A 13,218-nucleotide genomic window follows, 5' to 3' on the forward strand; every position below is an offset into this window, starting at 1 on the left:
TGATTGATTGCTTGATGTGATCGATGGATGGATCAACTAAATCTGTTCGGTGATGACTTGGGTTGGTTGGATCGTCAAGCTTAGACTTCAGGAGGCACACACCACCACCACCACCAGACCAGACCAGACCAGGTCCACCACCACCACCACCCCAGCCCAGGACCTCCTCCTCCTCCTCCTCCCGCTTGCGTTGGGAGGGACTTCCGGGATCAAGCTCCTCCTTTCTGTCTCTCATCCCTCCGTAGAAAACTCAGCTGCGCCGCCTTCGTCTGTCTTCTTCTTTCTCTCCTCTTTTCCTCACCCATCCACTCGCTCTATCATAAAGCCAACCCCAGCCTCGAGCTACTCCACACTCTTTCACTCCTTACATCTTCGACCTACTCCCTTTGTAATACCATACAACTTAATTCAACCACCCAATTCAATTCACCTCCTCCAACAACAAACAAACAATCAACATGCGTTTCTTCAGCACCCTCCTCGCCGGAGCCGCCATCGTCGCAGGCGTCCTTGCCCAGAAGCCTACCATCGACAAGTACCCCAAGTCCGTCAAGGCTGGCGAGTCTGTCGAGATCACCTACAGCCCGGCCACTGCTACTGCCAAATTCGTCCTCCGCAAGGGATCCCCAGGAAACCTCGCAACCCTCGCAACCTTGACCGGTACGTTGTTCCTACCAAGAGATCCATTCATACCTTCTTTGCATGTGTACTAATTGATTCGAAACAGAGAACGCCACTGGCGGAAAGTACACCTGGAACGTCCCTGAGGACCTCGCAAACGCTAGCGACTACGCTCTCCAGATCGTCGTCAACGGCGAGGACAACTACACTGGTCTGATCTCCCTCTCTGGTGGTTCCTCGGCCTCTTCCTCTTCCTCTGCTTCTGCCTCTTCCGGATCTGCTACCTCGTCTCCTTCCCCTACCTCATCTGGCACCAAGTCTGTCTCTGCTTCCATCACTAGCAGCTCCGTCTCTGGCTCCATCACCTCCTCTGCTCACCAGAACTCCACCGTCACCTCTGCTACCCTCTCCACCGCCAGGAGCACTGGTTCCAGCCAGTCCTCTGCCACCACTACCGGCTCCAGCCCACCTGAGAGCACTGGCGCTGCCTCTATGCTCAGCTCCAGCCCCTTGGCTCTCATCTTCGGCGCTGTCGCCGCCATGGCCTACCTCAACTAGATTGACCATATCCAATGATTTACAATTATTGCTTCCTGTGTTTTTCTTAATCTTTCAACGATACCTTGGTAATGGCTTTAAAGTATAAATTCGAGCGGAGGCGGCGCGTCTAAAAACGTTGCGTTCTATTTTCCTTCTACGTAGTGCATATTGACAATCTCTTCATCTGAACTGTTTTCTGTATGATATCATTTGACCACGGCATGAAGAAGAAAAAGAGCCTGCGTGACAGGGGAGGTCGAGGTCAGTTAGAAGACAGGCCAGGCGGAGTCGCGCGCGGTGGCTTTCACCAAACGCTCTCGGATCTGGCTTGCACCTTGTTCGCCATTATAGACAACAATCGAACAAAGTTCAAACCATTCACCATTCCCCGCATCCAAAGTGACCAATATCGCATCGTATGTTCCCACAATGCCTTGACCTTGAACACTCTGTTCGCCGCATGTGGGTTTGTGGGTACATTGAGCAGTGTGGGCATGTCGTGAGCACCAGTCGCAAGTCCCCCCTTCGCCTGTTTGCCCGTTCCAGACATCAATCACCAACATCACATCAGCCCTACCTTGCCTGACGCAACGCCCTCGGCTTTTTGCCCTGCTCCACATGAAACATCCCCTGCTGCATCCTTCCATCCTACGCGCTGCGACGCGATGATGCGATGCGAACGTGAGAACAGTCTGGAACCGCGATAGTGCATCAATCAAACAATAGGAATTTAACATAGCCTATGCGCCGTTCCCGCGCATGGCGCCGCATCCTGCGGATAGCCACGATGGATGGGGATGTACCCGAGGCATAAGCAGTTAATTCAGTGGTACCACGGTTCGTGCGGTTTCCCCATGCAGCATGTATGTAGTTATGTAGGACACGAGTACCTACCCATCCCATCGAGGCTGCGTCCATCCATTACGGAGTACATCCAGGCTCCAGCATACACAGAACCAGCGTATGGTTATGCGTAGAGATCACGCACTATTACATCCTACATGTAGAAATACTGACAATCTCTTCCGACCAACAATTTACCGTTGTTTTCGTCAGGGTCTATTATTTGTTTGTTTGGTGGTTGGGTGTTGCGTTACTCGGTCGCATTCCATTCGTACATACATGCATGCGTGCATGCGTCATCTCTAGCATCCCTTGCATTGTCTCCTTTGGGGAAGTGACCTATCGGTGGTGGTTGATTGTAATGCAATGGGTTTGCTAGGACACCTACACTATTATTACCTGAGTTACCTGCCTCGTTTGTTGCGGTGTGCATATTGGCAGACAGGGATCACATGCGGTTCATCTTGACGTACGATTCCGTTTTTGTGGATTTCGTTATGTCTGGGAGATCACTCGATGTGAAGATGATGGTCGAGCAGACCTTCAAGTGGGGAGTACGTGGTACGGAGTATAGAATATATTATGTAGTGTCACGACTTCCGCGGGGTAGGAGTAGTTATGATTTGTGCCGCATAGTTGGTAGTACATACGTTCATTATTCGACTCGACCCTCGACTACGGAGTACCTCTCATAAAAACGATTTGTCGTGAAACGTAAATGCTATACGGCATAGACCGGGACACTCCAACAACGCACCAGGAAGACACGAGAAAGTGGCCAGAATCAGACCTTTTTGGTGATACATGCTGTTTTAACAAGTAACGAGCCCGAATATTTACGCTTATGAAACAATGAAGTGTTTGTGCACTTGGTCGAAGAGAAAGATACATCATAACTTTTGATGACCAACCTAACGCCTTGTTCGCCTTCCGCGAGGAGAAATTTTACTTCGATGGGCATGACCTGGAGAGAACCCGGGCTCACTGCTTCTTGTTTTGAGCATAGATGAAGTTCGCTCCTGCGTGTCTATCAGTGGACATGTCTCGATAAGTTCTGTTGCTGAGTCCACTTACCAATGGGCACGAGTCCATTCTCCGCGGCCCACTGCCTGACACCCTTCCTTTCTTCCCCAGTCCCCCAATGCTGACGATCTTTCGGCTTCGTCAAGTTCAACGGCGATGTTGTCCCGTTCCTAGGCCCGAATACCAGGAACACGTATCTGTGCTTGCCTGTCTTTGGCGGCGGACCAGGAGGTTTGTACGGGACCAACTCATCAAGATGGTGACCCTTGCCCTTATTGTTGGCAATCTCCTCCTCAAGACCGAAGTAAGGAACGGGAAGAATTGACACCGTCTTCTCTGACAACGACACATTCGTAGCTATCCAGTGGCACATCTCCGACCACTTTGGGTCATCACGGGAAGGTGCGTCAGGATCGGTAAGAGCAACAATGAACGTCATGTCTGTAGCCGTACGGCCATCGGGGTGTCTGTCTTCATGGAGAGAAATCGCTGGTTGGTCTTGCAGCTTTTTGGGCTTCAAGGTGTTGCCCAGGGATGCTTTGTTCTTCTTGTCCCAGGTGACTGATAGTTCAATCAGAGGGAGGAAGTCATCAATAACTGTCTACTGTTAATTGGATAGATTCAGGAAGCATCAATCAAGGTAATCCGATATGTACCCGTTGGAATGATTTCGGCACGAAAGAGCCTGCACGACGGTTAACCAAATGAGCAATGCATCGCATAGATAGAAGCGAAGTCATTGGTGGAGAGCATAGTCGTAAGACGTACTGAGCTCTAACATTCAAAAGACCATCAGGGACCGAATCTTGCAAAGGTTGTTGATCAGTGGGCAGTGATTGAGCGAGAGCAAAGAGGTGGAGCAAGAACGCTGCCGCATTGCGGAATAGCATGTTGCTTGCTTGCAAGTTCACGTATAATTAAGAGTATGATCAAAGTCAAGAACAATCAAAGTTCATTGAGAGATTTAAGAGTGCAGCTCGATTCGATGTGCTCAATTGGAAACTATAGCGGCGCCCTATACGACAGAGTCGTTGTCGCGTGAGGTGCATGTCCATTGGCTTTTTGTGTTGGAGTTGTCGTCCCCGCGCATTGTCGTCATTCGTACCTCACCCTGCCGATCAGTTGTTGTGTCAGCAACCAGATCAAGATCTAGCTTCCAGATTCGGTAGCTTCGACTTGATTGGCGCAATTTTTGTTATTGCCAGATCTGGAGAAGTATCAAAAAGTAACAAAAACATTCTTGCGCTGTGAAGGTATCATAGATAGATCAGCGGTTGTACGATTGCAGCTAGACTTGCTAGACTTGCTCAGCAGACGGTGGAGCATGAGATGTATCTCTTGTGATCTTCTCTGCTGATAGCTACCCGAGCTAATAGTCGAAGATTGTAGAGCTTTATCGTCTTGTTCTAAACACAAGAAACATTCTTATGGCCAAACGGTATGGTGGGTCCTTCAATCGAAAGCAATGCCGACGAGAACATTTGAAGCTCTAGCAAACCCCACCTATACTGTACAACTCAGTCGGCCACTGTGGATGCTTACGCGCTGAGGCATAGTCATGGATATCTGATGTTTCGCCTCGGGTGGAGCGAACTTGCGGCCGAGAGTATCCGCTACTCCCAGGCAAGTGTTAGCGGTACTTGTAGATAATACTCCCGAATGCCATAACGAGCAACAGCCAGAGGGCGGAGATGCGTAAGAATGAGCGATAAAGATGTGTACCTAGGCGACTACGTGTCTGGCGGGACTGACAGCATCTCCTTTATGCAAATTTTAGAATGTCATGGAAGTGTTGAGTTTGTAAAATTAAGGAGATGGGTCCTGATACCTTACGGTGTGCGCTGGCCCAAAGCACGTGACTATGCACCAGGCCCTAGCTCGCCGCGGAATCTTGCTCGTGAAGAACGTTGAACACCATGACGACGAGCTTCTACGATTGTAATCTATCTTCGCGTTGCTGTCTCATCGCAGCCTGATCGCGCTGACGCATCCAACAAATTTCTCTCATCCGATTCTACCACCTCGATCTATCTCTCCCCGCTCGCCCGACTCCAGATCGCCATCTAGGAGACGACATTTGTTTACCGCTCCTGGGTGAAACCAGGTCCATCGAGACAACTGCACAATTCATCCACCCAACATCTGATCCGCAATGGCATCCTTTGGAGAGGAGCTCCTCACCACCGTAAATAGGTTGCAAGACTTGGTCTTCAACACTATAGGGAATGATTCCCTGGATTTACCACAGATTGTATGTTTGCCCCACTCCTTTTTTTTTGCGGAAGAGGTTTGGTACATATATCTAACTCCAAAACAGGTCGTTGTTGGATCACAGTCATCAGGAAAGTCCTCAGTACTTGAGAACATCGTCGGCAGAGATTTTCTCCCCCGTGGAAGCGGCATCGTCACCAGACGGCCTCTTATCCTCCAGCTCATCAATCTTCCCAGCGACAGAGACGACAAGCCCGAAAACGATGAAGTCCACGTACCACACACTCCTGCAAGCGTAGCTGGACAGCAAGAATGGGGAGAGTTCCTTCACCTCGGCGGAAAGAGGATCTACGATTTTGCGGAGGTGAAGCGTGAAATCGAAGCAGAGACAGCAAGGATAGCAGGAAACAACAAGGGCATCTCCAGGCAACCTATCAACCTGAAGATCTACTCGCCGCATGTCCTAAGTCTTACTTTGGTCGACTTGCCAGGTTTGACGAAGGTTCGTAGCCACCTATAATTCACTGAGGGCGAAGCTAACATACGAAGGTACCCATTGGAGATCAACCGACAGATATCGAGAAGCAGACCCGTAACCTCATTTCCGAATATATCGCAAAGCCCAACAGTATCATTCTGGCCGTCTCCCCAGCCAACGTCGATCTAGTCAACTCGGAGGCTCTCAAACTCGCTCGGCAAGTCGATCCAATGGGCAAGCGAACCATCGGTGTTCTTACAAAGCTTGATCTGATGGATCACGGAACGAATGCTATGGATATTCTCTCTGGACGCGTTTACCCTCTCAAACTTGGTTTCATCGGCATCGTGAATCGATCGCAGCACGATATTCAGGAACGAAAACCCTTGGCAGATGCATTAGATGCGGAACGAGATTTCTTTAGACATCACCCCGCCTATAGAAATATGGCAAACCGATGTGGCACACAGTTTTTGGCAAAGAGTTTGAACCAGACGCTCATGGCGCATATTCGAGACCGCTTACCCGACATCAAAGCTCGTTTGAACACTCTTATGGGACAGACACAACAAGAGTTGGCAAGCTATGGGGACGTTGCATTCACTGGAAAGGAGCATCGAGGCTCATTAATTCTGCAACTCATGACTCGATTTGCCTCCTCCTTCATTTCTTCCATCGATGGTACTTCGGCTGAAATATCCACAAAAGAGCTGTGCGGTGGTGCTAGGATTTATTACATCTTCAACTCAGTCTTTGGTAACGCCCTTGAACAAGTTGATCCTACTCAGAACCTATCGGTTCTCGATATTCGAACGGCCATCCGGAATTCCACTGGACCTCGGGCTAGCTTGTTCGTGCCAGAACTTGCATTTGACTTGCTGGTGAAACCCCAGATCAAGCTATTGGAAATGCCTAGTCAGCGATGTGTAGAGCTCGTCTATGAAGAGCTTATCAAGATCTGTCATACTTGCGGTTCTAATGAACTCAGCCGTTATCCACGCCTTCAAGCGAAGCTTATCGAAGTTGTCTCTGACCTTCTTCGAGAACAACTCGGACCTTGCGCCTCGTATGTTGCATCTCTGATCGAGATCCAAAGAGCATACGTCAACACCAATCACCCTAACTTCTTGGGTGCAGCAGCTGCCATGTCTTCGGTCATTGCTGATAAGCAGGAGCGAGAGAAGAGAATTGCCCTCGAAGCAGAGCGAAAGAAACGAGAGAAACGACGGATCAAGGAGTTCAGTGCCCTTAACAATGCAGAGAACCCTGAGATTGACGAAGATGCTGAAGTATCTGGGGAGAAGCCTCACCCTATTCGAAAGCATCAAAGCCAGGCCAGCCGAAGCATGTCGCCAGCAGTCGGCCGCTTGATGAATGGCTCTCACGGTACCCTAGGAGCATTAAACGGCGCTCGAGCTCGATCGCCGGCGCCTCATGGCGGAGCCGCGGGAGCCGCTGGGGGCCCACGTGATAGCTTCCTTAACTACTTCTTCGGCAAGGAGGGAAATTCCCCAGCCGCCTCTCCGGTTGCTACAACTTTTGACAATCGACCTGGAAGCCGTCATGTCAGCCAAAACATCGAGCCAAGCATTGCACAGAGCATTCGCCGGAGCGAAAGCAGACCACCTGCGCATGTCCTGGAAATGGTACCCGACGATGATATGCCCCTTAGTCCCACCAAGGAGTATGAAGGCGGTTTCGTAAGTCATGCCCGTAACCTTTCATTTGCATTTGTACTAATCTGTGCCTAGCCATCGGAAGCGGAAGCTGCTCCTGCTTTGACTGAGCGTGAGGCTCTAGAGACGGAGCTGATCCGGCGCCTAATCTCCTCATACTTCAACATTGTTCGTGAGACCACTGCAGACCAGGTTCCCAAGGCTGTTATGCACTTGCTCGTGAACCACTCGAAAGACGTTGTTCAGAACCGACTCGTCAGCGAACTTTACAAGGAGAGTCTCTTTGAAGAGTTATTGTATGAGGACGATACCATCAAGGCGGAGCGGGAGAAGTGCGAGAAGCTGCTCAAGACGTACAAGGAGGCAGCTAAAATTGTAGGAGAAGTGATATAACATGATATTTATTTTGTACTCTCCATGTAGGTCTAAGGCTTGTGTAAGAGTTATTATTAGGTTCGGGCGATCGATAAAGAGTCGAGTAACATCTCGCTCTACGTCGCTCAACGGCGGATTGAAAAATAGGCAGGCCACGCGCTTTGTTGATAGGGTCGGCCGCTTCCGCGAATTTCTACTCTTCTGATGCTCTGATACAGGGTAGCAGGGCGTTCATGGGCTCCACTTCTGATATTTCGACACCTGTAGAGGGATAATGGATTGTAACATAGACCATGGAGGAGGAATTACACGACGCGTGTATGTAAATATTTCCGCTAGTGCATTGTTTGGTGTTTTCACTGCGAAAAATACTCAAAAACTGCGAGTGTCTCTTGACAATGTTCCATTTGTCCGAATTTTCAAGAAAATGGATGAGAAGATGATGAGCATAGTTGTTCCAAAAAATTTTGTTGGGTAAGGATGTATATTGAACGTGAACGTTGACCAACCACCAGCGTCTATATTGTACAGATACAATGCACACAGTACAAGAGAGTTGATTCCGGCATCACACCGTGATTCTACCTTTATCTCTCCCCTACATTTCGAAAGTTGTCTTCCCCTGAGTGGGCTGACCTTCTTCCAATTATCGCCATGCTTACATAGGAAAATTGACTGTTTTTTCGAGCTTAATTCTTATCCGTGATTCCGAGCAAAGTGTTGAGATCCGCGTTGGGGTCCTTGGTAGGATCCGCAGACTTGTCTGATCCTTTCGTTAGCGATCCATTTCTACAAAACGACGTTTTTTCTGCCCCTGCTATGCCATTGCAGACAGCTGTGACCGGAAAAACAGGTGATTCTTTTGCAGGAGTGTAAATCCATACCTGAAGATGAGCTGGCAGCTCCGGCGTTTTGTGACTTGGCAAACTCAGCCTTGGCTTGCGAGATCAATGATTCCTTGTGCTTCCACTCTGCTTCAGCCTTCGAAGCCCTGTCACGGGCGGATATGGAGGTCTGGTGGTAGATGCCGTAGAAAACACCCAAGCCCAGGGCGGACCATCGGAGAACCTGGATTCCATCGCTGTTAGCTATTTGTATACACCCAATTTGACGTATGACAGGTCGGAGATATCATTCCATCGGATTTGATAGCTGAATGGGCGCCATTGAACGTACATTAACGCCAACGGAGGTAGACATCGTTAAGGTCGTGCGAGGTGTGGTAGCGGCGACTCTCGGGCTCTGCTGTGTCCAATGGCAAAGTACTCGGATCTGCGACGACGATGATCGGTTCTTCCGCGTCGATAGCGGACGATGCGCGGTGCTGGGGTTGGCAGGAGGTTGGTCGAAAGAGAGCTGTTGAAGTCGAAGTTCTGCACGGCGGTTCATCCCGAAATCTCGCGCAAGGACTGGGCGAAGAACAGCCGAGGAATCGCCGGTGCCAGTACGTCCCTGCTTGGCGCGATTTTGTGGAGAGAGATTCAAACAAACAGTTGTACCTAATTCTTGACCACAGCTCCTTATTGTTTTCAGGTTCTAAAGGTCTAGGGCTATCATTAACGTGTCGCAGTCACCCCTCGACCCCGTTCTGCCTCGAGCCATACGAATACTTCAATCGAGTCGAAAAGGAGCTCCGCTCTCCAATATACCTCCGCAATGGACAGCACCATACAGCAACGGCGAGATGAGATCCTTGCCAAAAAGGCCAAACTCGCAGAGTTGAAGCGGCAGCGCGAGCTTCGAAAGGAAGCCTCAGCGAGACAATCCCTTGCTGGCAGCCCCAGCCCAGACGTAAGCTATCTAATTTACATACTACATAGGGAGCTCACTGACCTGGACCCTTCCTGCGCAGATAGCCCAGCCCTCACCAAGCCGCTCCGACCAAAGACGCGACCTCGAATCTCTCATATCTGGCCTCGTCGGAGACAGGCCCTCCTCTACTCGCCCAGACTCTCCCGCTCAGCGAGTGACACGACCGCACTCGGTCATCAGTTCTGGACAATTAAGCAGTGACAATGAAGCACCAATACAGTACGTGCCAATCACAGGAGTCGACCAAGGAATGCAAACGCTATCCATTGCGCCCCTTGCCACAGTCTTCGAATTCGATGCTGCACTCAAGCAACAAAAGGAACAGGAAGTGATCACGTACAGCAAAGGAGTACAGGCAAATATCGATGATTGGCAACCACAAAGGTCCAGGGGGGTAGGAGATAGTGATTCCGAAGGCGACCAGAGCCCCACCAGTTCACCTCGGAGCAAGAGATTAAGCCGCCGCCAAAAGGAGAGGGAAGATGAGATTCGTGCCAACCTCAGGAAAGAGATCGAGGAGGAGCTTAAAGCGGTCCAGCAGCCAGCTCCTGAAGGTGGTGAAGTTGATGGAAAAGAGAATTTCCCATTCAAGACGCTTTCGAATGAGGAGTTGAATGCTGTGGAGAATTCCGACGAATTTATCGGTTTCGTCGAAAGGAGCACCAAGGTGTTGGAGAGGGCATTGGATCAACAACTCGGATACGACATTCTGGCCGACTATGCGCTGGGCGGCGAGAATGTGGACGAGGAGGACGAAGGCTACGGCTCGAGTGGAGGCAAGAAGGGCAGGCGCGTAAAAGAGATCGCACAATTTTGGGATGAGCGATGGAGCAAAAAGAGGATGATATCAGATCTCGGATTCTCCTCAAAGGTATGGACCTTCGGACATTTTACTGATGTCAAGATTGGATACTGACTATTTTATAGTTCCCGGAACTTGTCCTTGCATCCTATACTAAGAATCCCTCGGCGCCACACGACCCTGATGGCCTCATTCAGGTCTGGAATCTTCATATGCACGATCGGCCCGAGTATATTTTCCATGCGCAGTCCGATATCCTCACCGCAAAGTTTTCCCCATTCCACCCTAATCTCATCATCGGTGGAGCATACTCAGGCCAAGTTCTGTTATGGGACACCCGCGCCAAGTCAGCACCGGTTCAGAAAACACCACTCACAGGATCCGGTCATACCCATCCAGTCTACTCCTTGGACATTGTCGGAACCCAGAACGCAAACAACATCATCTCATGCTCGACAGATGGTGTTGTATGCGGCTGGACAGTCGACATGCTCTCCCAGCCACAAGAATTCCTCGAATTGACGTCTCCACCACCAGCAAAGACAGAAGACATGGCCGTAACGAGCATTGCCTTCCCTCAGTCCGATCCAACTTACTTCCTCGCTGGTACAGAGGAGGGCTCCATTTACCCTTGCCATCGTTACGACCGCGCCGGAGCAAAGGCGGGTGTGGATAGCAGAGTGAAATATTCTGGACACGCAGCTCCGGTCATGAGCTTAGATTTCCACCCTGCTAAAGGACAGATCGATCTCGGAGACCTGGTGTTATCCGCCAGTGTCGACTGGAGTGTCAAGCTCTGGAAAGTGCGCCCCCCGGCAGCGACGGGTCCGGCCAATGCTGCTGCGCCAGGTGCGACGCAAGTGGTTTCCCCGATCCTTGATATTGCGAGGGAGGACCTTGTCTATGACGTTCGTTGGTCACCTGTGAAACCGTCCGTCTTTGCGCTTGTTGATGGCGCCGGAAGCCTCGAGGTATGGGACATCAACGTCGATGTCGAGGTACCTGTGCAAAAGGTATCACCTAGTGATAACAAGCGTGGTGCCTTTGCCACCATGCCAAGTGGCTTAGGTTATATGAACAGAAGCCTCAACAAGTTGGCATGGGAGAGGAACGAAGGCAAGAGAGTCGCTGTTGGTGGCATGGATGGCGTGGTCACAGTATTTGAGGTCGGCCAAGATCTCGGTGGCGTAGAGACAAGGAGCGAAGAATGGAGTGGAGTCAAGAGGCTCGTCTCAAGACTCGAAGGCGTTGGCGAAGGGGTGAATGGGAAATAGATTTCTCATTTATCGATTAGCTAGCGAAAGAGGGAGGCATCTTGTAAGGAGGGAAGGTTTTGAAGCTATGTGAGCGCTCGATTACGGCGAGATGCGCATCATTTTATTGGAGTTGTGGATACATCGCGGCATACCCCCTCATGTACGTTTAATATGTTTGTTTATTGAGAAGATGCGCTGGGCAGGTCTTGCCGCCAGTACTGCCCTGATTATCATTCTCTTCCAAAACAAATCAAGACTTCTTGTCCATGATATTCATCTTCCCCAAAGCCAACCTCCCATATCACTCCACAACAAATATAACGTCCTAACACATTACAACAACACACTCATCCCATGGTCCAACCAACTAACCCACCACCGCCACGGCGCCAACCGCCCCAGCAATCAATCCAACAACGCCTACATTTCGATACACAATCGGCGCCGCCCCGGGACTCTCACTCGGTATGGAGATGGAGAACGTCGAAGTCGCGTTACCCGTCACTCCCGCCGTTGTCGTTGAATTGACCTACCAGCCGTTAGTAAACATCTCTCCCTCCTACCCTCCTTCTCTCCACCAGAGCAACATATCAGAGGAGACTAAGAACGAAATCAAACGAACCTGCAACGACACCGACACCGTTCCCGATGTCACCACAGGGGTTGAGGACACGGCCTCACTGCTACTAACACCACTCGATCCGCCGGAAGGAGAAGGAGAAGGGGGTACAACGGTTGGAGTGACGGAATCTTGCAATGTCGGTGCGGTGGCAGGTGGCACGGAACTTGGACCGTCGACCGTGAAGGGTTCGCCCCATGATGATGTGGTTTGCGAGTTGGCGAGGGTGAGGAGGAGGGAGAGGGAGAGGGATATGGGGAGGAGCATGGCGTATTGTTGCTCGGTTGGTGAATGTTGTCTGGGGCCTCAGAGGAAGTGGACGTTCAGTTCGTTGATTCTCCGTATCTTTTGGCGATGGAAAGTGTCTCCCAGTCGAATAATCCGAGCTGTTGAGGTCAAGATCGAGCGAGATGGACGATCGTTTATTGGGTTCCTGCGTATAAATATCTCCGATGGTTCCAGTATCGTAGTTTTGCCCGTATATCTATGTCTCCCAGAAATGCTAAGCCAATTAAACCACCATTGATATTTATATAGTCAAGGGAGAAAAGAGTAGGAATAGAAGCAACAGAAAACCTGGAATTCCAGTATTTATTCAAATACTCTTCGTCTACACACCGCCACCCAAACGCGCGTATGATGAATGCACCTAAATCCAAGTAACTATGGAAACCCCAAGCACGACGTACGTCTGTCTGTCGAGCCATCGTCCACAACGATCGACGTGCATGCGAGTGCCAACCATAGACAACCGCAAAGGTACTACGTCGTGAGCTGCCACGACTGAAACACTTGCGTATGCCATTGTTATGGTTGGCGGGTTATGTGTTGATCCGGGGGGAGGTGAGCGTAGGGTGGGTTTCGGGTCTCCTCACACCGAAGCCCGGGCATGCATCGTGATGTACACAGTGCACACGACGAGTCGAAGACGCATATTGAGACACGTCAAGTGGGTCCTTTGA

General features: G+C 50.4%; 6 protein-coding genes across 6 annotated transcripts; 3 read left to right on the top strand and 3 right to left on the bottom strand.

The window, feature by feature from the left end:
* The first annotated feature begins 157 nt into the window (after positions 1–157).
* BU24DRAFT_66265 (uncharacterized protein) lies at positions 158–1,303 on the top strand. Its single transcript, XM_033534510.1, has 2 exons — positions 158–660; positions 728–1,303. The coding sequence occupies exons 1-2, from the start codon at positions 459–461 to the stop codon at positions 1,177–1,179; spliced, it is 654 nt and encodes a 217-aa protein (XP_033378207.1). The 5' UTR covers positions 158–458; the 3' UTR covers positions 1,180–1,303.
* A 1,286-nt stretch (positions 1,304–2,589) lies between these two features.
* Positions 2,590–4,085, bottom strand: BU24DRAFT_427902 (PEBP-like protein). Its single transcript, XM_033529342.1, has 4 exons — positions 3,796–4,085; positions 3,684–3,712; positions 3,079–3,624; positions 2,590–3,023 (listed from the first exon to the last, which is right to left on the bottom strand). Exons 1-4 carry the CDS (start codon positions 3,915–3,917, stop codon positions 2,986–2,988), a joined length of 735 nt encoding a protein of 244 aa, XP_033378208.1. The 5' UTR covers positions 3,918–4,085; the 3' UTR covers positions 2,590–2,985.
* Positions 4,086–5,179: 1,094 nt separating this feature from the next.
* On the top strand, positions 5,180–7,785 carry BU24DRAFT_467372 (dynamin-1; the record flags this gene model as incomplete). Its single annotated transcript, XM_033532439.1, has 4 exons — positions 5,180–5,278; positions 5,345–5,740; positions 5,788–7,416; positions 7,468–7,785. The coding sequence occupies 4 exons, from the start codon at positions 5,180–5,182 to the stop codon at positions 7,783–7,785; spliced, it is 2,442 nt and encodes an 813-aa protein (XP_033378209.1).
* A 411-nt stretch (positions 7,786–8,196) lies between these two features.
* BU24DRAFT_496704 (uncharacterized protein) lies at positions 8,197–9,095 on the bottom strand. Its single transcript, XM_033534210.1, has 3 exons — positions 8,944–9,095; positions 8,652–8,835; positions 8,197–8,530 (listed from the first exon to the last, which is right to left on the bottom strand). Exons 1-3 carry the CDS (start codon positions 8,965–8,967, stop codon positions 8,457–8,459), a joined length of 282 nt encoding a protein of 93 aa, XP_033378210.1. The 5' UTR covers positions 8,968–9,095; the 3' UTR covers positions 8,197–8,456.
* A 164-nt stretch (positions 9,096–9,259) lies between these two features.
* BU24DRAFT_379036 (WD40 repeat-like protein) lies at positions 9,260–11,906 on the top strand. Its single transcript, XM_033524679.1, has 3 exons — positions 9,260–9,558; positions 9,620–10,450; positions 10,507–11,906. Exons 1-3 carry the CDS (start codon positions 9,424–9,426, stop codon positions 11,653–11,655), a joined length of 2,115 nt encoding a protein of 704 aa, XP_033378211.1. The 5' UTR covers positions 9,260–9,423; the 3' UTR covers positions 11,656–11,906.
* A 179-nt stretch (positions 11,907–12,085) lies between these two features.
* BU24DRAFT_455072 (uncharacterized protein) lies at positions 12,086–12,628 on the bottom strand (the record flags this gene model as incomplete). Its single annotated transcript, XM_033531354.1, has 2 exons — positions 12,260–12,628; positions 12,086–12,166 (listed from the first exon to the last, which is right to left on the bottom strand). Coding segments are annotated over exons 1-2 (345 nt in total), but the record flags the coding sequence as incomplete, so codon positions are not given.
* Positions 12,629–13,218: the final 590 nt, after the last annotated feature.

The sequence above is a fragment of the Aaosphaeria arxii genome (assembly GCF_010015735.1).
Source record: "Aaosphaeria arxii CBS 175.79 unplaced genomic scaffold BU24scaffold_12, whole genome shotgun sequence".
Lineage (NCBI taxonomy): Eukaryota > Fungi > Ascomycota > Dothideomycetes > Pleosporales > Aaosphaeria > Aaosphaeria arxii.